Genomic DNA, 27,777 nt, shown 5'->3' with positions numbered 1-27,777 from the left:
CAATTCTTCATTAGTCTTCCCAACGCATAACAAGGTAAGATGTACTTCTGTGAAAGGAACGCTGTTGTTTGTTAGATTTAATAACATTTATCCCTTTAAAAATACCAGTTTTATTTTTAACTCATCTGTTACAACTAACACATTAAGGTGAAAAATGGTGCTATTCATTTTCAAAGTTTGACACGCTGTTAAAACAATTTGATCATCACATAACTTACATGTATTTTTGGTTGCAATTTGCCTGGAATGTGAAGTGACTATAGAAAACAAAATAGCTTGGAAAATATACAAGAGAATTCTTCACTTTGTGGCAAAATCTATTAACTTCACTAATACTATTTTTGGAGATAATACTTGGCGCTAAATAGAGTACATAAGTAATATTTAGCCCCAGGCCTTGTTTCCCTTGAAATGAAGCTGAGTTTACAAGCTTTAGGCTACTTTCCTAAGGATGGCTTTTGCCTGCAGAGTTTGGCCCCAGAATAAAATGACAAGCATGAATCATGAACACAACACTTCAAAGACAAACTAGCTCAGCACCAATGTGTTGTGTAGATACAGATCAATATATGAATTCCTTCTGAACCAAAGAAGGTAAACACATTGAATAACCATAAGATCTACAGCCGCCAGGTGTGAGATTTTTCTAAAATGTTTATTATTAACACTGAAATATGAAGATTACCTAACAGGAAAATAAAGAAAAATAAACATGGGTAATAGAATTCATGGCAACAGTGGTGTATGGTAGGTGGTTGAGTGAAGGGGAAGGAGCTTCTCCACATTACTCTTGTATTCCATCCACACCCTGAACCCCAGTGGGGAGCTTACTTGGTGGTGGTGGTGGGTTGGGCAAAGAATTCTAGTTAATATCTTTATCCCTGTCACTACACTGAAATGTACACACTTTAAGCCACTTTTTATAATGCTGTTTATATTGTACATGCATGCTGTATTTATGCAGAGTTTATTCCATATCTGTCCTTTAATGTAACTTTATTAGCTGTATTTATTTACATTTATACGTATAATGCTCTAATTTATGCAATTCTTTATTCTTCACTATCATTGAATGTTGTTTTTTGTTGCATGTCATGCCCTGACCAACACCCCACAGCAAATTCTGAATATATGTGGTGAATAAAGCTGATCCTCGATCCATAGGTAGCAAGAAAGTGCCCACGTCAGAGAAGTAGGGATACCACCCCAAGTACATCCCATTAACTGCTGACATATCAAATTTCCATTTCACCTGGGAAACCCTGAAAATTGTCACTTAAGTTGCCAACATTTTATAAGTTCCTTGGTTTCCAAGGACCTGGGCTCACACCAAATGTTGATTCGCCAATCTTTCCTGATTCCTTACTTACAACTCTCCCCAAATGGTATTTCCACAGATTTCCAGCAGTAGCATGAACACACCCTCAACCACCACAAATCTGACACTAGTGTTGGGTGGCAGTCACCATGGTGTGTTAAATGTGCCATTATCCATTTCTGGGCCAAATGCCATCCTGGGCCAGAGCAGGAACCACAGTCCACAAGCTGAGTTAAAAACTGAGGTTGGTAAATATGTGTAAATATGGACAGTATAGCTGGGGAAAGACAGACAAATCTAAAATTACATCTTATCTTGTTTTAAAGAATTGAAGCAATTATGATAATGAATGAGACTGATGGGTTGGCCGACATTTGATACGTGAGCAACCTTGAACTTTCCCAGACTTTTATCACTTCATCAGGTCATCTCAAAATATTTCACAGCCAATTACTTTGTATGACAGTTGCTGGTGTTGGGTCAATGAAAATAGTGCCCGAAAAGGTATACAATGCCAAGATACCTCTCGTTTCGCTATTGCAGTTTGAGGAAGGAACACTGACAAAAATATTAAGAGGACTCTGTAGACTTCTTTAAACAGTGCAATGTCAAATTGAACAAGTAAATAGTTTCACTTTAATGTCTGACTGAATTTATTGTTCATTACTTTGAAATTGTAGAGCTTTGTACCTTATGCTCACACTAGATCATGCTAATGATCATTTCTAAGTCAACTAGTTGCCAACGAGAAACTGACACTTCCAGGTGCAATTTAGCTTATTTGCTGGGTGTCAGATTTGCATGTAACAATAACGTCCTGTATGCAGCAGCCATTCCTGCATTTACCCACAGAAACTAGCTACTAGAGGTGTGACCTTGCTTTTCACTCAAAGTTTGTTGAACCTCAAAAACATTCGGCAAAAAGATGAAAATGGAAGTGCCCTCATTGGGACTGTTGTCCTTGTCTCATACTTTTATAAGCTTCTCTTCTACTGAGAGGCAACACTACTAAAAATAGAAGCAACCTATTTCATGTACCTCAGTGCAAGATGCCGTGATCACTGAGCCTTTGGTAAGTCTGTACCTGGCCATGGCCTCTCAATGTACAGTGCCCAGACCAGCGCATGGTGGGTAGGGAGAGCAGGAGAATAGTGTTCCACTGCAGACCGACCACTTACATCATGGTGACCTCCACTATAACTGCCGGATAATTTGTTCTTTCGGAGCTTCATTCTTTCCCAGCACTCAGTGTAGCAATGGTGCAGCAGCTGGAAGCATAACTAGCAGATGTTTTCACAAAATGTGCAATGCACATGATTTAGGGTTAAAACCAGCCAAAAATATTTTAATAGGAAGTTTCACCAATTCCCCAATTCATTGCCAGTGACATCCATTTAGCACCTCAAATAAGGGTAGACACCAATCTTTAAGCATGTATGGTCAACTTTCGGAGTGGGACTCGCAACTCCAATGAAAATGTTGAGCAAAGCCAACAGTAAGTATGTATAGACACAGTCTAGACATAACAATGAACCAGTCTGCTGCATTTCATGTTCCAACAATACGATCCAATAGGTCAGTACAACTGGAATGATTCAATAATATTTGAACGTAGCGTACTCTTCTAGATTCTATTAAAGCTTCACTGTAAGTATTGTAAAATAATGAAAATGTAATAGCAATGAGTTTAACAAGTCATTATTTTATCATTATACAGGTTTGAAATGTCAGAGGGAAAGTAAGTATTGATGTCAAATTACTTTTTGAAATTCTATGTGCAAATTACAGCTTTTGAATACTGAAGTTTTAAAAACAATATTAATGATAAATAACTTGTTTCCTTTTCTCCCAATATGCAGCAATGAACAGGTTGGTTCTGGTTTTCTTTCAACTCTTCTCTGTGAAGAATGTTTTAGCAATGAAATCAAATAAGCCCAGGTGACTACAAACTATAGATGAAAATTATTGGATGTGTAGTTATGTATACAAATCAATAATTAGTATGTTCTTTCATAAAATGTAATGTTTTTATTGCCCTCATTTTAACGTGAATGGAAAATAAAGGTTTGAAATTCTGGGGAATCACCCCCTGCTGCAGTCCAACTGTCCTGGGCCAAAATCCAGTCTGAATTGATGGATCTGGTTGTGTAGTCAAACTGGGGTCCACATATTTTCCTGTGGGAATTTGTGGGATGCATTAGATCATACCTGCTTCACCCAAGAGGCACTAAAGTTTTTTCAAACTAAAAGAAAAAGAATGTTCACAAATATCACTAAGGGTAGACAAAGGGTAGTCAGTAATCAGTTGCAGGATCATTCAAAGGCCTGAACCAGAACGTAAAACAGCTCTTTCCTGACAAGAATTGTTCAACATATAGGAAGGAAAAATATAGAACTCCTGAAACAGCCAATCAATGCTTGGCATGATAGAACGTTAAGCAGCTAAATCATCGCTTTCCTTCCTCATGAAAAATGACAACTGATAAGAGGAAAACTACAGGATAGAACCAAGCTCTCCTTCTAAGCTTTGGGCCTGGGAATTGATAATCTCCATCCCGAATGCTAAATGGGATTTGGGACCCTGTGTGTTTAGCCATTTTATGCATCCAGTGTTATTACCATGTAGAGATAGGGCAATCTATTTAGAATGAGATCTATTTCACTGTACATTTTGATGCGTAGTACATGTGTTAAACAAATGAATATGAATAGCAACCTGAATCCAAAGTGAAGCTCCTTCTGAACTGGGACATGATCAAAATCAAGAAATTAGGTTGGCAAGTCAGACTAATTCACACCTCAGGTGATTTTGGCTGCGATATTAATGAGGTATGGCTCTATGAGACATACATCACTTTATCCTTGACTGAATAGCTAAAGCAATGTCTGAGGAATTAAACAATCCCTTAGGCGTGGTTAACTATTCATGGATAAATTGATGCAAAAATTAATAAACCAGATTATCTAATGACAGTAAGTGGGGAAGTACACAGGTAACCTTCATCGTTATTCTAAAGAGCAGAAAGGTGATACAAAACCAGAAAGCTGCAGAGGCTGAATATCTGACATCAAATCGAAATTGCTGGAAGCACTCAGCAGGTCAGGTAGCATCTGTGGAAATGGAAACTGAGTTAATGATTCAGGTTCATTAGATTCCATTCAGAATTAAAATACCAACTCTGTATAAACTCAAGAGGTTCTGCAGATGCTGGACATCTTGAGCAACACACACAAAATGCTGGAGGAACTCAGCAAGCCAAAAGCATGTATGGAGGGGAATAAGCAGCTGATGTTTTGGCCCTTCACCACTGCAAGGGAAGTGGACAGGATCCAGAATAAGAAGGTGGGAGGAGGGGAATGAGCAAGGGAGGAGAGGGGAGCAAGTACCGGAAGTTAGATAAATCAATATTCATGCAAACATGATCTCCAAATTAACTCTGCTCCTTTCTCTCCAGATGTTTCCTGACCTGCTAAGTATTTCCAGCAGTCTGTTTCCACTTGGGAGAGATTATAGGGTAGTTAAGAAGGAATAGGCTAGGACCTCACAAGTTGACAGAAATAAACTCAGTCGGTAACAAAATGAGCAGGAGCTTGCAAACCTAATTTACTCAGGGGAGTAAACATTTTATAAAGCCCATAACTTTTCAGTGCAGAGTATGGGAACAAGGCATGGAGTTCTGCAGTATTTTAAGTTACCTCAGCGCGTCTCAAAGTGTTTTATAGTGCAATGGAATGCAGCAGCCAATTTGTTCACAGCAAGTTGCCTCTGTTGACCAAATAATTTGTGTTAGGCATTAGACAGGAGACTTTGGATGACTTCCCTGTAGCTTTTTATGCAGCTATATTGACGAGAGGATTGAAAATAAAAGACTGAAAGTTTAATGAATTGGAGGCATGTAGGCTGGAGTGGATAGATAGATAGATAGAAATGAGCCCTTTGTTCCATTGCATCCACAGCAATCACTCAGCACCCATTTACATTAAACCTACACTAATCCCATTTTATTCCCCCTACTTTCCCATGAACTCCTCGTAGAATCTACCACTCACTTACACGCTAGGGACAATTTACAGCAGCCTGTCAAACTATCAGGGAAGATAGAACATAGAAATCTACCACACAGTACAGGCCCTTTGGCCCATAATGTTGTGCCGACCGTGTAACCTACTCTAGAAACTGCCTAGAATTTCTCTACTGCGTAGCCCTCTATTTTTCTAAGCTCCATGTACCTATCTAAGAGTCTCTTAAAAAACCCTGTTGTATCAGCATATCTTTGATATGTGGGAGGAAACTGAGGCCCCCAAAGGCAATTGACAAAGTTCAAATTTCAAAGTACATTTATTATCAGACCACGTATACCTTATATAATCTTGAGATTCGTCTCTTTACAGGCAGTCACAAAACAAAGAAACCCAAAAAAAATAAACAAAGACCATCAAAGACCCTATGTGTGGAAAAAAAAACACATTGTGCAAACAACTAAAGCAGGCAAATAACATCCAGAAGGAAAGTGAGTCCACAAACACAAAGCCCGAGCAGCCAGAGCAGGCCTCAGCCTCCTCCTCAGTTCAGTGCAGAGCCAAGTACACATCGTGGCGTAGTGGGCAGAACTGGCCTGACGCTTGCCTCGGTCCTGATACACTGCCTTTTCAATCTTTGCCAGCATTTAAATCTTCCAAATATCATGTTGTTCCTCACTCCAGGACAGGGAAAACATGCAAACTCCACACAGAGGAACTTGGGTTAGTAAGAAATCATGAAGTGTGTGGAACTGATCTGTAGTTATTGGCAGCCTTTGTGAAGGTTTCAATGAATTTAGTTGCTGAGTGGGATATTGTTTCAAAACTACTAAACATTATCAAAAGTTATGTATAGATCAGTGGGGTCCACATTTAGAGTATTGTTTGTAGTCCACCTTGCATAAGAACAGAAGAACACAAGAAAGAGGAGCAGGAGTTAGCCATCTTGCCTGTTGAGCCTGCTTTGCTATTCGAAAAGATCATGGCTGATCTGACTCATCTTCACCTGCATGCCTTTTCCCCATATCCCTTTATTCTCCGACTATGCAAAAATCTATCTAACTTTGTCTTAAATATATTTACTGAGGTAGCCTCCACTGCTTCATTGGGCAGAGAATTCCACAGATGCACCACTCTCTGGGAAAAGCAGTTCTTCCTCATCTCCGTTCTAAATCTACTCCCCCGAATTTTGAGTCTATGTCCCCTAGTTTTATTCTCACCTACCAGTGGAATCAACTTTCCTGTCTCTATTATATATATCTCTTTCATAAATTTATATATTTCTGTAAAATCTCCTCTCATTCTTCTGAATTCCAGCGAGTACAGTCCCAGGCGACTCAATCTCTCCTCATAGACTAACACCCTGATCTCTGGAATCAACTTGGTTGACTTCCTATGCAGCACCTCCAAAGCCAATGTATTGATCCTCAAGTAAGGAGACCAGAACTGCACGCAGTACTCCACGTGCGGCCTCACCAGTACCCTGTAAGGTTGCAGCATAACCTCCCCACTCTTAAATTCAATCCCTCTAGCAATGAAGGCCAACATTCCATTTGCCTTCTTCATAGCCTGCTGTACCTGCACCTTGCACTAAGGAAATTTACACGGGGGTGGGGGGGGGGATTTCAAGAAACAGTCATAAAACAATGTTGGTTACAAAGCAGTACATAATCTAATTTCTCAAAGGAGAAATTTGAAATGTGTTAGTAAGTATATATTTATATCAGCTGGCACTATGATAGCTTAGCATAATGCTAATACAGTGTCCATGACCCTGGTTCCATTCTGTCACTGTCTGTATGGAGCTTGTATGTTCTCGCTGTGACTGTGTGGGTTTCCTCTGGGTGCTCAGGTTACTTGGCTAATTGGTCTCATGGGCACAGGCTCATTGTGTGGCACAGGCTCATTAGGCCAGAAGGGCCTGTTACCATGCTGTACGTATTTAAAATGTAATTGTGAGCAGACCCTTTAATTTGTATTTAAAGAGATTAGTTCATTATGTAATGCTGATTTTAGGAGATTGCATGATACAGCTGATATGGAAAGCTAGGTAAAGATATGGAAAATTTAGAAAGGATATGGAAAGTTTAACAAGGATACCTGGAGCTCAGCAAGGCAATTGATGTGGCAGCCCCCATGACAAACTAAGCAGAGGGTTTCTTTCAGATAAAATGCAGTTTTCTCCTGCCCTACTAGTGAAGAGATAGTTGTTCCATGGGCATTCATTCAAGCAGTTGGTTTGCAGGGTTGAGGAGGAACTTGCGGTGTAGGAGATCCGACCTGCGACTGGGAGTAAGACCTGTGGAGGAGAAAGATGTCTAGGAATGTTGTAACCACTGATGTGAAGTGCACGTCAAGAGAAGCCTGAGTATTTTTTATGATCCTTGTAGGAGAACAACATATCCATGAAGATAAACCTGAAAAAGAAATCTTAAATGTTTTCTAGATAGTTTCTGATGCAGACAGTTTTTGTTTCATGTCACGAGCCCTGTCACTGCCTGTCTTCAATCCCATTCAGGCCTCTGGATTTTTAAACTAGGTCTCTGTTTCCTTCGTCCATGTTTCCCATTGGTTAATACATGGGAGACAAGTGGGAGCAGTGAGACAGGACTTTTATTGTTCAGACATCCTTCCGGAAAGGTGAGTTAGTTAAAATTAAGATCCATTAAAGTGGCCAAGATTGGATAAGATGGGGAGGAATACTCATGCAATGTTCTCGAGCTTTACTCCGGATGCTGCAAAGAAATTTTTAGTACAATTTGATTGTGGTTTTAATTAAAGCCATCAGGGAAGCAAAAATAGCTTATGACAATGTGAAAGAAATAGGTGTAATGCACAAAAATACACTATGTTTTTATTACAAACTCTAAGGCAACTAGTGAAATTTCTCTTACTATGAACAGCCATCTTATTGGTTAAGACCTTGACATAATTGCCACTTATAGCACATCAGGTACTTTATTGGCAATTTGCTCTTTATTTGTTTTTAAATTGTAGTCACTGCTGTACTATGGGAAAGAGAACTGGTAATCTGCACACAGCTGGACTGTTCAAGCATCATATTGATAGTTGATGGATAAATATCGGTCAACATTGCTTATACCCCTGCAGTGTTGTTCTGCAGGGATTTGTTCTGGGACCCCTCCTCTTTGTGATTTTTATAAATGACCTGGATGAAGAAGTAGAAGGGTAGGTTAGTAAGTTTGCTGATGACACAAAGGTTGGGGTGTTGTGGATAGTTTGGAGGGTTGTCAGAGGTTACAGTGGGACAGTGATAGGATGCAGAACTGGGCTGAGAAGTGGCAAATGGCGTTCAACCCAGATAAGTGTGAAGTGGTTCATTTCAGTAGGTCAAATTTGAAGACCGAATATAATATTAACGCTAAGATTCTTGGCAGTGTGGAGAATCTAAGAGATCTCAGGGTCCGTGTCCAGTGGACACTCAAAGCTTTTGCGCAGGTTGACAGTGTTGTTAAGAAGGCATATGGTGTATTGACCTTTATCAACAGTGAGATTGAATTCAAGAGCCGTAAGGTAATGTTACACCTTTATAAGACCTTGGTCAGACCCCACTTGGAGGACTGAGTTCAGTTCTGGTCACCTTACTACCGGAAAGATATGGATACTATAGAGAGGGTGCAGAGGAGATTTACAAGGATGTTGCCTGGATTGGAGAGCATGCCTTATGAGAATAGGTTGAGTGAACTTGGCCTTTTCTCCTTGGAACAACGGAGGATGAGACCTGATAGAGGTGTATAAGACGATGAGAGGCATTGATCATGTGGATAGCCAGAGGCTTTTTCCCAGGGCTGAAATGGCTAACATGAGGGGTCATAATTTTAAGGTGCTTGGAAAATGGTACCAAGCTGATTTCAGGGTAAGTTTTTCACACAGAGAATCGTGGGTATGTGGAATGCACTGCTGGTGGTGATGATGGAAGTGGATACAATAGGGTCTTTTAAGAGCCTCTTAGATAGGTACATGCAGTTTAGAAAAATGGAGGGCTATGCACTAGGGAAATTTGAGGTAGCTTCTAGAGTAGGTTACATGGTTGGCACAACATTGTGGACGGAAGGGCCTGTGATGTGCTGTCGATTTCTATCTTCTATGTTCTATTCTTTGGATACCATAGGATTTTTCACGTCCATTGAGAAGGTGAATGGGGTCTCAATTTGATTGGTCGTCCAAAAAATGATACCTCCAGCAGTATAGTACTTCTTCAGTGCTGCATTGAATTCCCAGTCAGGAGACTATGTTAAGGGCTTAGGTTTAGGAATTACGGCTTAAGTTCAGTCTCTAGAGTGTGACCTGAATCCTCAACCATGTAACACCGAGTGCTAACATGAAAATCAGCCCTCTTGCCTCATCAGTAATGGAAAGCTTCAGGCACAGATTGTTTCGTTAGGAACTGAATTGATTCTGTCAAGTGAAGTTAAGTGAATCATTTCAAGTAAAATGATGATGCAGGTGAAACATTTAGTACAATGGTCTGTAGTAGATTTAACCTTAAATTCTGTACAACCTGTTGTTAGTCACAGCAAATATTTAAGGACTAGATGAGCACAAGGTATAGTTAATGGACTAAAATCATTCAAATATACTATTTACATACACTTGGTGGTCTTCTGCTGCTGTACCCCATCCACTTCAAAGTTCAACATGTGCATTCAGAAATGCTGTTCTGCATGCATTGTTGTAACTCATGGTTATTTGATTTACGGTTACAATCCTGTCAGCTTGAACCTGTCTGGTCATTCCCCTCTGATGTCTCTCATTAAGAAGGCATTTTCACCCACAAAACTGCTGCTCACCGGATTTTTTTTTGGATTCTCACACTATTCTCTGTAAAATCTGAAGACTGTTGTTCATGAAAATTCCAGATTATGTGGGAACATCAGACTGTCCAAACTGTAGTGTTGAGTCACTGAGCTCTCATTCCACACCCCCCCCCCCCACATCTGAATCTAGTTAAAAGGGAATTTTGTTACATTTGAGATAAAGTCTCCTGATATGGTTCATGAATATTCTGAATGCTCTTGCCGTGGTTCAGCCATTTAGCCCATTCCAGAATGGTGGTGGGTCACTGAATTCTGAATGATGTTGAATAATGTTAAACAACTTCAACAATGAAAAATAAATTGAGGGGAGAGGAGAAAAGGTCAGTCTAAATAATGCTTGAGCTGGAATCTAAATGCACGCTGCCAAAAGACATAAAGCTCATCACTGAAGTAACTTTCTTGACAGAATGCCCTTGCTGAGAATTTTTAACAAATAATCACCTCATAAGTCAGGGGAATAAGTCCTCAACCAGTTGGATTCTACAACTAATCAAATAGCACCAACCACAGAGGCTGGCATAAAAAAACAGAAACAACTTACACTTTTAAAGGTAATGCTTTACAGTATCACACCCTACAAACTCACACAGTTCTAGACTGTCTCTAGGATTTAAAATGCACCATTCCTGTCCATTAATATCTCCTCTTAGAAGTCAAGGCAATGTGACAAGAATGTAAACTGGTACTATTATCACTCAATTACCAATGTTATTATGTTATTCTTTATTGTATTATTCTTTTGATGCTGCCCACACCTGCATCTCCTTCATTTCCCAAACATCTGCACTCACCCCATCTTTCCACTGCCTTAATAGTGATAGAGTTCCTCTTGTCCTTACCTACCACCCCATGAGCCTCAGCATCCAACACATCATCCTCTGCCACTTCCACCATCTCTAAAGAAATCCTACCATCTTTGTCTTCCCATCCTCCTCTTTCTGAAGTGATCGTTCCCTCCATGATTCCCTTGTCCATGGGTCCCTTTCCACTAATCTCCCTCTTGGCACTTATCCCTGCAAGTGGCCAAAGTGCTACACCTGCCCATTCACCTCCTTCCTCACTTCCATTCAGGGCCCCATAAAGTCCTTCCAGGTGAAGCAACACTTCACCTGTAAATCTGTTGGGGTTGCCTAATGTGTCCAGAGCTCCTAATGCGGCCTTCTCTACGCTGGTGAGACCCATTGTAAACTGAGGAACCGCTTTGTGAGTACTTCCACTCCATCTGCCAGAAAGTGGAATTTCCCAGTGGCTAAACATTTTAATTCCTGTTCCCATTTTCATTGCACTGACATGTCGGTCCGGGGCATCCTCTTGGTGTCACGATGAGGCCACCCTCAGGGTGGATGAGCAACACCTTATATTCCATCTTGGTAGCCTCCAACCTGATGGCACGAATATTGATTTCTCCTTCCAGTTAAAAGAAATCCCTACCCCTCTCCTCTTCTTCTATTCCCAAATCTAGCTTCTTACCTCTTCTCACCTGCCTATCATCTCCCCTGATGCCCCTTCTCCTGTCCTTTCTCCTGCGGTCCACTCTCCTCTCCTATCAGATTCCTTCATCTCCAGCTCTTTATCTTTCCCACCCACCTGGCTTCGCCTATCAGCTTCTAGCTACCTTCCTTCTATTCCACCCACCTTTTTATCCTTTCCAATCCTGAAGAAGGGTCTCAGCCCGAAACCGACTGTTTATTCATTTCCATAGATGCTGCCTGACCTGTTGAGTTCCTCCAGCATTTTGTGTGTGTTGCTAAGTATTCTTTAAAACTGGTTCTGCAGCAGTAACGATGGAGGTAGCATTACAAGGAATTATCTGCTAAGATTCTTGGAACAGCTCTTGCATTGTATCAGTGGAAGGTTCACATGTATTGAGTCTTTCAATTAATAAAGTGCAGTATTTAAGAAAGCAGTTAGCTCTCTAAGCCTGGAATATAGGGTTGTGGCAATTTTCCATGTAATTTGCTTTTGATTTATTTACTTATGTTTCCTTATTTTGGTCTTATTAAATAAATTCTTACTTTTTAAATTTTATAGCCAAGAAGGGCCAAAATCCCAATTGCACGTAAAATGCATCTCAAGGTAAGCCTTTGATTGTGCTCTAAGTTAATTGCAGCCACTTAATTCAGTGCATGAATAGATAACTTTCTCAAAAGTATACTCCTTGTCATCAGTGTGTAATCCTGGCATGTCAGACGTTACATCAGCCTGTTGGTATTTAACAGACAATGTTGTTCATATTAAAATAAAACAGAAGTTTTTAATTCCTGAGCTGCATCATGAGACAATTCCTTTGCTTGTGCACACAAAGATTCACTATGTTATTCCAACTAAGTATGGAGCTGTCAATTGGTTTGCAGAGCAAGATTCCGTTAATATACAAAAGCAGTTATTACAGAGCACTGTCTCGGTCACCATGGAAGCCAAATTGATTCAAATACGTTATTCTTTGTACATGAACATTTATGGTGTGAGTCATTCTGGCTTTCAAATTGCTAAGAGTTTGGAGTATAGAGCCATAAGGTTTGGGGTGGGGGTTGGGCTAGAAATTTATGCAGTACATAAATCGCACTAAGCAACAACAATTTGACTTCAGTGGAGGTAAGTTGGAGCTCAAATCTCTAGTCAACATGACACTATTTTATTAGCAAGTAATTACTGACTGTTGTCAGTGGTATGCTTCCTCTGGGTATTCTGGTTTTCACCCCATCCTCAAGCATTGTGGTTGATAGGTTATTTGGACTCTGCCTGCTGCCCTTAGTGGGTAGATAAGTGGAACAATTTGTGAGGAAATGAAAAGAATGTAAGAGGAATGGAAACTAGGATTTATGTAAGATTAGTATTGGTCCAGACCTGATGGATTGAGACCTGTTTCCAGATTTTATCTCTCAGTGACTCTATGATTGAATGGCTCTGGTTGTCATTTTACATTTGAATCTTTGTTGAGATCTTCAAAGTTGATAAAGGGCTTTGTCTTGGCCTCAAGGTTTAAACACAAATGAGTTAGTCCTAAATGTACTGCATCCTGATGGGGAAGAGAACCAGAACTGGGAATATTGCTAAAAATGGGAGGGGAAGGAAGAGGGGAGAAAGGGAGGAGGGGAGAAGAGTTGTCTGTAGATGACTGCAAGTACTTAGGATCTTCAGGAAGAAATTCTCCTACCTATCCAGTGTGGATGGCATTGCATCTTAGTAAGAGCGCCCTCACCTAAACATGCCAACCTTAGATTGAGTGGAAGACCTCTTTGTCAGTGACTATCAAGCTCATATGGGCTGGAAACATTGCATTTCAGGATTCTTCAACATCTTACAAACTGCAACCGATTATTTCAGAAAGAAAGGTACAGACATGCTCTATTCCACAATATATTTAGACCATAAGACCATTAGACACATGAGTAACATAGAAACATGGAAAACCTACAGCACAATACAGGCCCTTCGGCCCACAAAGCTGTGCCGAACATATCCCTACCTTAGAAATTACCTAGGTTACCCATAGCCCTCTATTTTTCTGAGCTCCATGTACCTGTCCAGGAGTCTCTTAAAAGACCCTGTCATATCTGTCTCCTCCACCATCACCAGCAGCCCATTCCATGCACACACCACTTTCTGTGTAAAAAACTTACCCCTGACATCTCCTCTGTACCTACTTCCAAGCACCTTAAAACTGTGCTCTCTCGTGTTAGCCATTTCAGCCCTAGGAAAAATCCTCTGACTATCCACATGATCAATGGCTCTCATCGTCTTATACACCTCAATCAGGTCACTTCTCATCCTCCATTGCTCCAAGGAGAAAAGGCTCAGTTCACTCAACCTATTTTCATAAGGCATGCTCCCCAATCCAGGCAACATCCTTGTAAATCTCCTCTGCACCCTTTCTATAGTTTCTACATCCTTCCTATAGTGACGCGACCAGAACTGAGCACAGTACTCCAAGTGGGGTCTGACCAGATTCCGATATAGCTGCAACATTACCTCTCGGCTCTTAAACTCAACAACACAATTGACAAAGGCCAATGCACCGTATGCCTTCTTAACCACAGAGTCAACCTGCGCAGCAGCTTTGAGTGTCCTATGGACTTGGACCCCAAGATCCCTCTGATCCTCCACACTGCCAAGAGTCTTATACTATATTCTGCCATCATATTTGACCTACCAAAATGAACCATCTCACACTTATCTGAGTTGAACTCCATCTACCACTTCTCAGCCCAGTTTTGCATCCTATCAATGTCCCACTATATCCTCTGACAGCCCTCCACACTATCCACAACACCCCCAACCTTTGTGTCATCAGCAAATTTGCTAACCCATCCCTCCACTTCCTCATCCAGGTCATTTATAAAGATCATGAAGAGTAGGGGTCCCAGAACAGATCCTCGAGGCACATCACTGGTAACTGACCTCCATGCAGAATATGAGTAGATAGGCCATTAGATAGGATCATGGCTAAATTATTCCCCCTCTCAACCCTATTCTCCTGCCTTCTCTCTGTATCATTGATACCCTTATGAATCAAGAACCTTTCAACCTTTGCGTTAAATGTACCCCATGATTTGACCTCCAAAGCCACCCGTGGCAATGAATTCCACAGATTTATCACCCACTGGCTAAAGAAATTCCTGTCAATTTCTTTCTCCATTGCTGGAGAGGATTTGGCAGAGCAAGTACAGGTTGCTCTGGGCTCCAGGTTTTGCTAGGTTTTCTATAAGTTGCAGGGTGCCACTGATAAGACACCCAGGAAAATCAGATTCTGTTCCCTTCTGGCAAAGCTATTGCATGACCTTTTACAACGGACCACAAAGGTGAAGTCCTGGAATCCTAGATCCAGTCTTCTCACTGCTACGTGCAGCTGAACTACCAAAATAAACCAAAGGCTGTCATGGGGGCTAAGCAGTGTCAACGCAGATCCAATTCTGGTAGCTAACGTCCGTTAAGTAAATATCATGAACAATGATCTGGTCACATAAGTGCTAAAGGGTAGCTGATTGGCCCTTGGGCCATCCAATCATCACTGGGGCGGGAGGTGGTGGGTGGGAGGAAAGAGAGCACTTCTGGCAAATCCTAAGCATTCCCCTGTGAGCCACAGGCAAAAGTAGGTGGCGTCTTCTGTTCTTGAGTTTGGAGCTGAAATCTCACCTCCTGCCAAGCAGCAGCGAGAAGCAGACAGAGGTGCAGCATTGGCCAATGGCAGAAGCCTGAAAAGAATCTGAGGGACTAAGCAGCTAAGAGAAAACATGGCCCTGGCCTCCACATACAGACATATGTGTGAAGTGCAACACACACAAAATGCTGGAGGTCAGACAGCATCTATGGAAATGAATAAATAGTTGACATTTCAGGGCCAAGATCTTTCTTCCGGACTGGAAAGGAAGGTGGAAGATGCCAGAGTAAAAAGGTTGGGGGGGGGGGGGGGCGGAAGGAGGAGTAGCTGGAAGGTGATAGATGAAGCCAGGTTGGGGAGTAGGGTAAATGACCATGAGGTGTTGTTACTCCAACCCGAGAGTGGCCTCATCATCGCTAAAGGGGAAGCTATGGAGCAATATGCCGCAATGGGAATAGGAATCAGAATTAAAATTGTTGGCCACTGGCAGATGGAGTGCTCTACATAGTCCCCCAATTTACATTAGGTCTCATCAATGTGGAGGAGGCCACATCTGAAGCACTGGATACAATTGATGACCCCAACAGGTGAAGTGTTGCCTCAGCTAGGAGTCCTGAATGGAGGTGAGGGAGGAGTTGAATGGTCAGGTGTAGCATTTCAACTGCTTGCAGGGTTGAGTGCCAGGAGGGAGATTAGTAGGAATGGTCAAATGGACAAGCGAACCATGGAGAAAGCAGAGAGTGGGGGAGGAGATCATGATGTGTTTGGTGGTAGGATCCTGATGAAGATGGCAGAAGTTGTGGAGAATAAGGTATTAGATGCAGAAGTTCATGGTTTGGCAGGTGAGGACAAGAGGAACTCTAAAGGTGGCAGGAAGATGGGGTGAGCGAGGTTGTCCGGGAAATGAAGGAGATGCAGATGAAAGAAACAGCGATGGTGGAGGAAGGGAAACCCCATTCTTTGAAGTAGGAGGAAATTTCTGATGTCCTGGAAAGGAAATCTGAATTCTGGGAATGAATGTGGCAGAGATGAAGGCTTTGAAAAAGGACTACATCTCTGATGCATTGGAAAATTTGCATTTGAGATATTATGAGTCACAGATCTTGCAAGGACCAAAAGTGCAATGCTGCCCCTTTACATAGCTGGTCGCCTTTGAGTCAAAAAGAACAGTCATGATTTAACCAACTAGGTCAAACATCTTGTGCAAGGCATATTTTGGAACTGCACTGCTGTCAATGTAATTTGTTGTGGTTTTACTGTGAAAAATGAGTGTTAATGGAAGGTCAGAAGTTCAACTTCCTTAAATGTGTTAAGACATTAAGACTTCCTTAAATGTGTTGACAGGTGCAATGTTGCTCCCTTAGTTAACTCATTTTTCAGCTACCAAGTACCATCTTGTTACAGTTGTGAAATGGAAATTTTGGCCAAGAATTCCCAAACTTATATTAAAACCAATATTCAGTATTACAGTCGGCCCTCCTTATGCGCGGATTCAACCAACCGCGGATCTGGAAAACCCGGAAGTGCTCTTCCAGCACTCTTTGTTTGAGCATGTACAGACTTTTTTTCTTGTAATTATTCCCTAAACAATACAGCATACCAACTATTTACATAGCATTTACATTGTATTAGGTATTATAAGTAATCTAGAGATGATTTAAAAGTACAGGCAGTTCCCAGGTTATGAAGGAGTTCCGTTCCTGAGTCCGTCTTTAAAACAGATTTGAAGTCGGAACAGGTATATCCGGTATTATTTAGCATCAGTTAGTCAAAAGTTTGTCTTAGTATATAGTATGTATTTTACCTTTATATGCATATAAGACACTTAAGAAACCTATGTATTTCAATAATCAAACCACTGTATTGCTTAGTAATAATTGTAGCTTTCATCGGGGCAGGGCCTTCACAAGCTCCATTAAAATTGTTCTGATCGTTGAAGGACTGTAGTCTAACGCTTTTCCAATGACCAATGGCGTTTCACCTCTTTCCAATCGCTTTATTACTTTCACTTTATTTTCAATCATGATCGTGATTATTTTCATGAACAGAAACACTGCAGATTCAGAGCTGCGCTGGGTCCTAAAGACCACAGCACTGAGACATGTTAAATAAGGTCTGGGGTTCCGCTGGGTCCTAAGGCATACCGCATTGCGACAGGTTAAATAAGGGACTTGAGCATCCGTGAATTTTGGTATCCATGGGGGGTCCTGGAACCAATCCCCACGGATAAGGAGGGCCAACTGTACTGAGATAATTATCTTAAGCTTATTGTGATAATTGTGTTGGTAAGATGGAAGCATTATAAACAATTACTTGGTCTAAGTAATGACCTGCCCGTTAATTAATGGCTTAATGATTTTAGCGCATTAGTTTATATATTGCATATATCAGTTTATATATAAAGTATCCATATTATTGACCACTTTGAATCTTCAATCTGCTTTGGAAACCAATGTTAATGGTTCCCAAGCAGGCAATGGGTTTTCTGACACAGACTTCCTAGTGACAAACCAGATTGAGAAATCATTTCCTTAAAGCAGTTGAGAATCATTTGCTTTTCTTTATTCAGTCAGAAATATGTACAGGTACTTAAAGTTCTAAGATTTTAAGATTTAAAATTTCTGTGTTCTCTGCTAGAGTCTGATGCTTGCATATGCATCCAAGAAACTGGAAAAAGAGAAGAGTGAAAAAGATACTGAGAAAAATCGTGTGCTTACGGAGATCGTGCCACAACTTAACACATCGAGCCTGTCAGTTCAGGAATTGCAAGTAAATTATGATTTATTATTCAGTGAAAACTGCAATCGATACAAAAATATAAACAGTTGAATAGCTGGAATCTCTGGGTATCAGTCAGTTAGTTACACTACCAACATCCAAGAATAATCTACTTTCAAATAGTGTAGGATGAACTTCCTGAATTTAGAAAATGTTGCTTTACATTTTCCAACAAATAATGTTCATTTTTGTGCCTTTCCTGCTGTTGTGTTCAGTCCACATTGAGATTACTTTTGTACAAGGCTCATATAATGAACAGTGGCACATTAGCATAGCGGTTAGTGCATTGCTTTGCAATGCCAGCGATCACTAATCAGGGTTCGATTCCCACAACTGTCTGTACAGAGTTTGTAGGTTCTCCCTGTGACTGAGTGGGTTTCTTTTGGGTGCTCCAGCTTGAATCCACATTCCAAAGACATAGGTTACGGTTAGTAAGCAGTGGTCATGCCACGTTGGCGCCGGTAACGTGGCGGCACTTACAGACTGTCCCTAGAACATCATAGATGTTGGTGCAAGTAATGCATTTCATTGTATGTTTTGATGTTTTAATGTGCATGTGACAAATAGAGCTAATTTTATTTTATTTCAGAATGTCAAATAATGATTTCATATGTTGCATTTCTTATCATATTTGGACTTGGAGATCCAAATCCAAATTATTTTGGAGCATTTGGTGAGCGGTAATCTCACCCTTATACACCAAACTAAGGGTTGAGTGAAAATAAACATTAAAAATCTTGGATGAATACTTTACAGGTCTAACAAGACACATAGCCATCATTTGTAGAATTCTCACTGTTGCTCTGTTTCTTGCTTCCTTCTTTGTCATGGTTCCCTTTCAGAAAAGACAACAAAGGATTCCCATTAAGAACCCGATCTGCCTTTGTTCTGTGAACTGACTGGTGGGTTGTTCTGATAAAGCTGTGCTGGAGCTGCATGGAAGCCATTCACCATTACCCCTAGAGCTGGCAAAGTAGGACAACACATTTGCATGCCAGTGGCCACTTGGTGCCATGAGGTGAAGCAAACCTTTTCTGGTTGAATGGCCCATTCAGGTCACACTGTTAACTTGGGTTCTTGACTGCCACATCTGGGTACCACTGAACAGACTTTGTACATGTGAATGAAATGCCAGAATGCTGCAGATATTGGGTGGTCAAATGCACAACGTGGCCAATTAAGTGCAAACTAAAAGTCTTAAAACAAATGCATTAAATGTCCGCTATTAAAGGAGACTAACTGCTTATTGCAGTCCTCTTCCCTCGTGAGCCAATGACTCTTCATGACAAATTGAACAGAGACAAGTTAATGATACCGCTGGGATCAGTAATGCCTAAGAGATATGGATCTGCATTCCTGCTTTCCAAATTAATTAGATGTGATGACCTTCTTCAATCTGCCTTTAGTAGTTTGAATACTCAGAGAGGAAGCATAAGGTGAATTAATAATCTGGAGGTTTGAATTAATTGCTAATTCTATACAAAAGCATCAGTTAATGAAAAATAAAAATATAGAATTCTGATTCACAAATGAATCTGTGCATCTAACAAGGCAGTTGACTGGCCTAACAATTCATTCTTTTTAAGGATAAAGAAGTGAAGACTTGTATCCAGATCTGTTCATACTGCAAGTGTTTTACGGCCAGTGAATTACTTTTGAATTGCTGTGTGAGAAACACAGCCCACAAATTGTACATAGATAACTCCCACAAAAAAAAATTAACAAAATCACACTTTTGTCCATGTGTTGTAGGTTGAGAGCTAAGTATGGTCCAGGATAGTTCCACTGGATTTTTTTGAGTTAGTTCCATGGACTCTTTTATGTTCACCTCAGACAGCAGAGGTGCTAAAGACAGCACATCGACAAGTGTAGCCCTTCTCAGTATAACACAAGAGCAACACCCTGGACTTTGTACTGAACCTTCTGAATAAGGGGTAAAAGCAGCAATATGGAAAAATACAATTATGATCAAAGGTCATCAACATGAAACATCTTCCCTGATTCTTTCTCCTGACCTGCTAAGTATTTCCCACTATTTTTTGATTTGATCTCAGGATGATGCTAGGAGGAAGGCAAGTCAATTGCCCTCAGTTGGGAGGAAGGCTAAACTGAATGGAATTGCCATTCAGAGCTGTTTTTATACACTTGCTTTCTATTGTTGAGAAATAGTACAGAGGGGCCTACTTTCACCATTGTCACGTTGGTTGTTATCAGATAGAGCAGATCATTAGTGGTCTGCTCAGCGTTCACCCCATTGATGTCAGGCACTGAAGGTGAAAATGATTTCTCCAGACTATAAAGAGAAGGAGAAATAAGCATTGCTTTTCAATGAGGTTGTTGGCTTTTCTCACCTTCTTGTTCATGTTGTTTTGGAATGTTTCAGAGTATGTGCAAGAAATTTCACCAGATGATCGATGGTGTTGATGCAGAGCGCTATGACATTGAAGTTAAAGTATCTAAAAATGCCAAAGAGGTAAATGAGTTAGTTCTCACTTTACTGAAGAAAACTGGAGTTGTAAGTTATTATGGTGTGGCTCACAATATGTTTCATTTTATTTAGATCGAAAGCTTGACTCAGAAAGTCTTGGATCTCAAAGGCAAATTCAAACGCCCCACTCTACGTAGAGTCAGAGTATCGGCTGATGAAATGTTGGGTGCTCTAGCAGAGACCTCTCACAAAACTTCATTGGATTTGAGGTCAAATTTAAAATCAGTGAAAAAGGAGGATGAAAAGGTATGATATTACCACAGAGTGCAACAGTCATTACAATTTTTATTTCCTCATTCTTACTTCTCGTTACTCTTTAGTTTATTTTTATGCTGGTAAGATTGTTATCTCCTTTTATAATGTTATAGAAAAAGATTGCTCAAGTTCAATTTGTGTGCTAGTTCTGGTAAGACTGCAATACTTTATACTTTCTTTATTTTGCCTACAGGTTAATTGTGTTGAAAAATTGGTTACAGAATTTATCAGTGTTTAAAGGAAGTATACAGCCATTTATTATCAGGAAATTAGGCATCTTTTTCTTTTCACAGCCTCATTTCACTTCCATCTGTATTGCTCATTTCATCTTTTTTTAATATGTCATGAAATAGAGTCATAGTACATGACAGCACAGAAACAGACTGTGCTAAACAATTATTCTGCCTAGTTCCACCGACCTGCACCTGGACCATAGCCCTAAATACCCCTCCCATCCTATGTAAATGTTGAAATCAAACCCACATCCACCACTTCTGCTGGCAGCTCATTCTGCACTCTCACCACCCTCTAAGTGAAGAAGTTCCCTTTCATATTTCTCTCAAATGTTTCACCTTTCAGCCTTAACCCATGACCTCTAGTTCTAGTCTCACCAAACCACAGTGGAAAAAGCCTATTTGCATTTACCCTATTTATACCCCTCATAATTTTTTATACCTCTATCAAATCTCCCCTCATTCTCCTAGGCTTTAGGGAATAAAGTTGTAATCTATTCAACTTTTCTCTATGACTTAGGTCCTCAAGTCCTTGCAACAACTGTGTAAATTTCCTCTGTACACTTTCAATCATCAAGAGATTTGCCAAGAGCAACATACACAAAATCCTGGAGAAATTCAGCAGGTCAGGTGTTTCAGGAGAAGGTCCTAAAGAAGAGACTTGGCCCAAAGTGTCAAATGTTCATTCCATAGATGCTGCCTGACCTGCTGAGTTCCTCCATTATTTTGCATATGTTGCTTGGGATTTCCACCATCTGCAGAATTCCTTTTTTTCTGAGATTCACCAGAATATTGCCTAGGATTGACAGATTTTAATTCTGGGGAGAGGTTGGATAGGTTGGCTTTATTTGTCCAAGAATGAAGGTGTCTGAGAAGGTTAAAAAGTACATTAAATTATAAGACAAGGTAGATAAGCAGAATCTTTTTTTTCCATGGCCTGGGTAACAAAAGCAAGAGGCCATAGTTTAAAATGAGAGGAAGGAATCTGAAAGGAGATTTGAGGCAAAAGTTTATTTATACAGTGAGCGTATGTTATCTGGAATTTGCTACCAGAAAGGGTGGTGGAATCAGATAAAAATTCCACATTTAAGAGATATTTAGCCATGCATTTAAATAGGCAAGACAAAGAAGTGTACAAAGTCACTGTCCAAGAAGAATGCAACCCTAATACATGAAAATGGGGTTCGTGTAGGTGGAACAGAAGTTGGCATTGATGTGGTGGGGCAACTGGTCCATTTCTGTGAGTCCTACCTCCTATGACTAAAAGTCCCAGTAGAATGCCACAAGGGAAAACTTGGTGCTTTGTATAGCCATTCAGCTCCGGGTCTCTCCCAGAGCGATTCTGCCTGCTCAATCTCCAGTATGGTAAAAGGCACCCATGAAGTGTATCTGTCATGTCCAATGTTAGTAAGTGGTGCATTTACCATTCCTATTCATGTTTCTGATATTTCAAGAAATCACATGTACACATGACGCAAGTCATGCATTCAACTTAAAAATGGGCATGGTTATTCTCATTTGTGATGTGAAATTTAATTTAGTATATATGTTCTATTCTCTCTGAAGGAGCACAAGCAGGTTGAAGTCCATGACTGGCGGAAGAACGTAGAAGCAATGTCTGGTATGGAAGGAAGAAAGAAAAAATTTGATACTGGTGCTCCACCTCAATAACAGGTAGAGTGATAGAGTTATACAACAGAGAAACAGGCCATTTGGCCAAACTCTTCCATGATGACTAATATGCCCTCAAGATCTAGTTCCATTTGCCTGTATTTGACCTATACAGGCAAACCTTTCAAACCTTTCCAATCCATGAATCTGTCCAAATCTCTTTAAAAATTGTGATTGTAGCTGCCTATGCCATTTCCTCTGGCAGCTTGTTTCATTAACCCACCACCCTCTGTGTGAATGCCTTGCTTACACTCTGTGAAAATATACACACTCTCAGTGAGGGCAAAAAACAGGGAATGTTGGAAGTATCAGTGGGCACTTAAAACCCTACAATATAGCATAAAAAACAGGCCACGTAGATACTGAGATGAGTCTGGTGATTGGGCAGGTTACACACAAAACAGTAGCTGAACCATGTCTAATGTGAAAAATCTCCACATTTTTCTCTAACTTTCCAGTTCTAGTTGTTAATGCTGTAGCCCCCTTAGTTTACATATGCTTTTCCTGCAGAACAAATGCACAGCGAGTCGGTGGAGGATAACGATGGTGATGAAAATGTTCCTCATGATGGAAAGGAAAAAAAACTCTATTGGTGTAGAAAATGAGTGGGGGAAAGAGAGAATTTATCTTCTTTACTATGAAAGGGAAATGATGAGGATCAGTTTGTATAATCTGCAGAACATGGAACTGCCCCATACTTCACAATGACATCCCTGCATCATTTATCTTTACACTTCAATGCAATCGGTTCATTACTGTCACCCATAGGAATCAGAAGATTGGTATGTGGCATGAGTCAGAGAAGTTAATGAACTGCATTCCTTTCCCATCAAGAAAGATACCTGCATTACATTAGAGTCATATGTTCGAGAGTTCCTCATCAAAAGGATGACTTGGAAAGAGTGAAAAAATCCATTTCAATTCAGTCATGATATTCATAATATTCAGGACATACCGGAGATGGCTATAGTTGATCAAATGGTTTAGAAGTGCAACTACTGTTGCAAACTACACTAACTAACACTCAAAGAGGATAGACAATTTTCTCAGTCACAGAGCTAGAAGTACCATGTAATGGCCCTTATGCAATGGGCTCTGTTTCCAATGCTTGGTGCCACTGACTTGAATGGAGCCAGATTCCAGAGACAGAATCAACATACATTACAATTTGTAGATGCACATAGTGCAGGTGACTGGGCACAAATTCTATTGTTCCTCTGGGCTCAGTCTCCAAGGTTATGCAAACACAGACTGCTGCAGTAAAATCTGCCATTCCTTTTCTTGACAAATGGTCTCAATAAAGGACAAGGCAGCTGCAAGAGAATCTGCAGGAATTACTCTTTCATAATAGTCCGGCTGTTAATATAGATGGGTGGTTACTCTGCCTGAGGTACATAAGCAGACAGCTGGATGATATTAATGATCAAATTAAATTAATTTTCCCTATTCTACCTTTCAAATACCAGCGGAAATGCAAGAGTGTGCCAGTATTTCTGTACTTTGTAGGAGCTAATCTGTTGATTGGTTAATGTACTATCCATGCCTGCTGTAATGGCAGTGGCTGGAATTCATCTGCATGAGGCTGTTAGTTTTCAGAACAGCAATGCCAGCTAGGGATCTGAGCCTCCCTCCTCAGTACTCTATGCAAAGGGCACATGGAATGATATATGATGCCATTTCTGGGAAAGATCCAGTAGCTAACTGTTCTCTCTTGCTGGATCAACCCGGTATTGGAGGGCTGCCTCAATTCATTATTACCAAAGGTACCAACCCATTCATTACTGATCATCAGTCCCAACAAGAGGAAGCAGTGGAAGAGGGTAAAGGAAAGAATGTTTGTTTTCTGGGAATTCACAGTTTCAGTGCAAGGTGATTCCTACTCATTTTCCCCAATTTTTCCAGCTCTGGACACATTCTGAAGATCAAATCAGGCCCTTACACATAAACTAAAAGAATCTCATTGAACAACTGAACGGGAGGAAGAAAAATTTCAGAGTTGTATACTTAGATAATAAATGAACCTTTGAACTAAATGTATAGTCTTCTTCCTTGCAATATATTCAGTATTTTGATCATTTAGTAATGTGCATGGTTGCATGTTCGCCCTGTGATCTAGATTTCTCCCACATATCAAAGGAAGATTATTGAGTGGTGTAAATTACCCTGAGTGTAGATAGATGGTGGAAGGATCAGGGTGTTGGTGGACATGTGTGAGAAAGCAAGTTAAGTGGAGGTACAAGAATCAGACTGATGAGTATGCTCTGAGTGCTGGCATTAACTCAATGAGACTAATGGCCTACTTTTATGTCATATGAATAAATAAGTATCAGATTAGCCGTACTCCTTTATTAATCTCCTATAGCCCCATGATTTTGTGATCTGTAAGTTAATTTCTTCATTCCCTCAGTTTTCAAGACTGAAATTATTAAGTAACTTGTAAAACCAAATTGAAAATTTTGAATATTGATTTTGAAACACTTCCTTTGGTTTAATCTTGCTGCATGCATCACGATTTTTGTACTGTGCTGTGTGTTATGCTGTGTTATGCCATTTTTACCATAGTTAGTGGGCTAGTCAGCCATGAATTCCTTCTCATCCACCAACTGACTGTGCTTTGAGACAAGGAGCAACGCAGACCAAAGCAATCAGTGTGAATAGCAGCGAGATCTACAGAGGACCTGTCTTACAATTCCTTTTCATTTGCATAGAACTTTATTCTAGATATTATCGTAAAACATTATACTCTTGATTGGAATTCTAAAAGTCTTTGTAGAATTTTGAAAAAGTTTTTCTCGATATTGCCCTTAAAATGCAATACAACTGGAGTCTGACCACTTACTTAGAAGGTGATACTTCTCATATTCTAGACTCTAAGGTGATCTGGGTTACAGAGCTGAAATGAAAAAAGTGGAAATGCTAAACAGATCAGGCAGCATCTGAGAGGAAACAAACAGAGTTACTGTTTCAGGTTAAAGATCCTACGTCAAAACTTGCAGAAAGACTTGATGACAACTACTAACTACATGAACCCTGCTCTACAGGATGAATGTACTTCTGTCATTCATAGTTAGATGTTACCATTATAATCTGCTTACCTTATTTTTCATAAAATTCCTCATTATAACTCTGATATATTTCACAGACATATTTTCAGATAGGGAAATATAAGACACTTTTGGCTTTTACGTCACATGAGCCAATAGGCTGGTCCTGGACTTATTTCCACTTGGCATGATAGACTTATTATTATTTAATTATTTATGGTTTTATATTGCTATATTTCTACACTATTCTTGGTTGGTGCGACTGTAACAAAACCCAATTTCCCTCAGGATCAATAAAGTATGTGTCTGTCTGTCTGTATTAAGTAATAGTCCAGAAATGTGTCAATTCTACAAGGATGCAAAACAATTGCAATTGCACCAACCCAGCAATGGAAATAATGCCACTGAATTTTCATCAGGACTGGTATAGGCTTAACGACATTGAAAATAAAAGCCTAACATGCTGGAAGACTACATGTATAACATAGCATCTGTTGAACAACAGTCATGCTTCGAGTCTAAGGTTCTCTGGTCAGAACAATGAAAGAAAGAGATACAAATTAGTATCTACCATGACTGTGTCTATATGTACAGATGCCATAACATAACAAAAGCTGACCGATTCTGCAGTTGTACCACATTTTGCAAGCAAATAGTATTGACACCATTTATTCCACAAGAGCTATAATTCACAATTTAGTACAATAAATCTAAAATGTGGCAATCTCTTTCATTAAAGATCATTTTGGAAGGTGGACATTATGAGAAGCATATCTGAAAGACAAGAGTCCAATTGAGATGGAATGCCATACATGAGGGTGAAAGACATGTTCAACTAGAAGAGTTACTGAATGAATTCATGAAAGACTACAGTAGGAGGTTTTAACTCCCCCTGCATAAAGACCTTTTCAATTTTGAAAATAGGTATGCTTTGACTTTCATAGAACTTAACATGTAGCTTTGCACTGTGAAATGACCTAAAGTTAGAGAAATATCAAAAATCCACAGCCTTTAAAAATAATGACTGATATATGGTAATATTTCGAAGGTTCATGATGAACTACTATTCAGAGTGTAAAGGGTATTGCGAAATCAACAGTTACTTTGGTCTCCTGAAAGAAATTCAAACATTTGTGTAATACTGCAATGCACTGCAATTTGTGTTTAACTTACAAACAAATATTGATGATATTTCAGCACTATGATTCAGAAATTCATTGTAAATGATAATTGTTGTAGTTAGATTATCTCAACAAAAAACAAAATTCTACTATTTATTTAAAAGTGTACAATTGTTCTCTTTTAATAAAAGTGTACTGTATGCACATTAACATTTTCATTGCCTTTTTTTTCCAAAAGAAAACCTGTTTCATAGGAATTTTGACCTCATTAATTTTATGGCATTGACTGTTATGCTGGTACAAATACCGAAGAACCATACATCTTGGGCCAGAGTGTTAATAAGGATATAATGAAAGTGCTTAAATTAGTCTCAAACCATCATGGCAGGCATCAGTTTGATGACTCGGAAAAATATGCAAATCTTCTGCCCCAGTCTATATCAGTCAGAGAAAATCAGTGTTAAATAATAAGTATTTAGAATAAAAGCAGAAAATGCTAGAAATACTCAGCAGGACAATCAGCATCTTTTGGAGAGGGACCGAGTTACTACTTCAAATCAATGATCCTCTGATAAAATGTCACTTGCTCTGAAACCACCAGTACAATATAGGTATTTCAGCAAGGCACAGTCAGAATATATTCTGAGAGATTTTGTAAAAGGTTCTACTCTCATGTTGATTCTGAGGTTCACCATTTTCAAAATCTGATGGACAAACCTCCAGACTTGGAACTTATATGTAGACTTGTAAACCATTAATAGTCACACCATCGTAAATCAATGGAAACACAGATTGTTAAATTCCAACTGCATTTTGTTTACTGTATGTTTGTGTGATGAAAATTCCCCAGGGGCCATTTTACAGAACTCTTGTTTCTTCACAGCATACACTATAGGAATTTTGGTGAACT

At 39.9% G+C, this 27,777-nt stretch overlaps 1 protein-coding gene across 3 annotated transcripts; it reads left to right on the top strand.

The window, feature by feature from the left end:
* On the top strand, positions 1-27,067 carry LOC140738630 (troponin I, slow skeletal muscle-like). Of its 3 annotated transcripts, none has more exons than XM_073066219.1 (9): positions 1-34; positions 3,036-3,056; positions 3,178-3,256; positions 12,208-12,252; positions 17,915-18,046; positions 20,439-20,528; positions 20,616-20,789; positions 22,598-22,705; positions 26,486-27,067. In XM_073066219.1, exons 4-8 carry the CDS (start codon positions 12,241-12,243, stop codon positions 22,700-22,702), a joined length of 513 nt encoding a protein of 170 aa, XP_072922320.1. In that variant the 5' UTR covers positions 1-34; positions 3,036-3,056; positions 3,178-3,256; positions 12,208-12,240; the 3' UTR covers positions 22,703-22,705; positions 26,486-27,067. The 3 variants fall into 3 exon arrangements, with proteins under 3 accessions (XP_072922320.1, XP_072922322.1, XP_072922321.1); XM_073066221.1 differs by lacking the exon at positions 26,486-27,067 and adding an exon at positions 24,605-24,740; XM_073066220.1 differs by lacking the exons at positions 1-34; positions 3,178-3,256.
* The last annotated feature ends 710 nt before the right edge of the window (positions 27,068-27,777 follow it).

Source organism: Hemitrygon akajei, chromosome 14, assembly GCF_048418815.1.
Source record: "Hemitrygon akajei chromosome 14, sHemAka1.3, whole genome shotgun sequence".
Taxonomy (NCBI): domain Eukaryota; kingdom Metazoa; phylum Chordata; class Chondrichthyes; order Myliobatiformes; family Dasyatidae; genus Hemitrygon; species Hemitrygon akajei.
The sequence above is the reverse complement of the archived record's forward strand: the minus strand, read 5'-3'. Positions and strand labels throughout refer to the sequence as shown.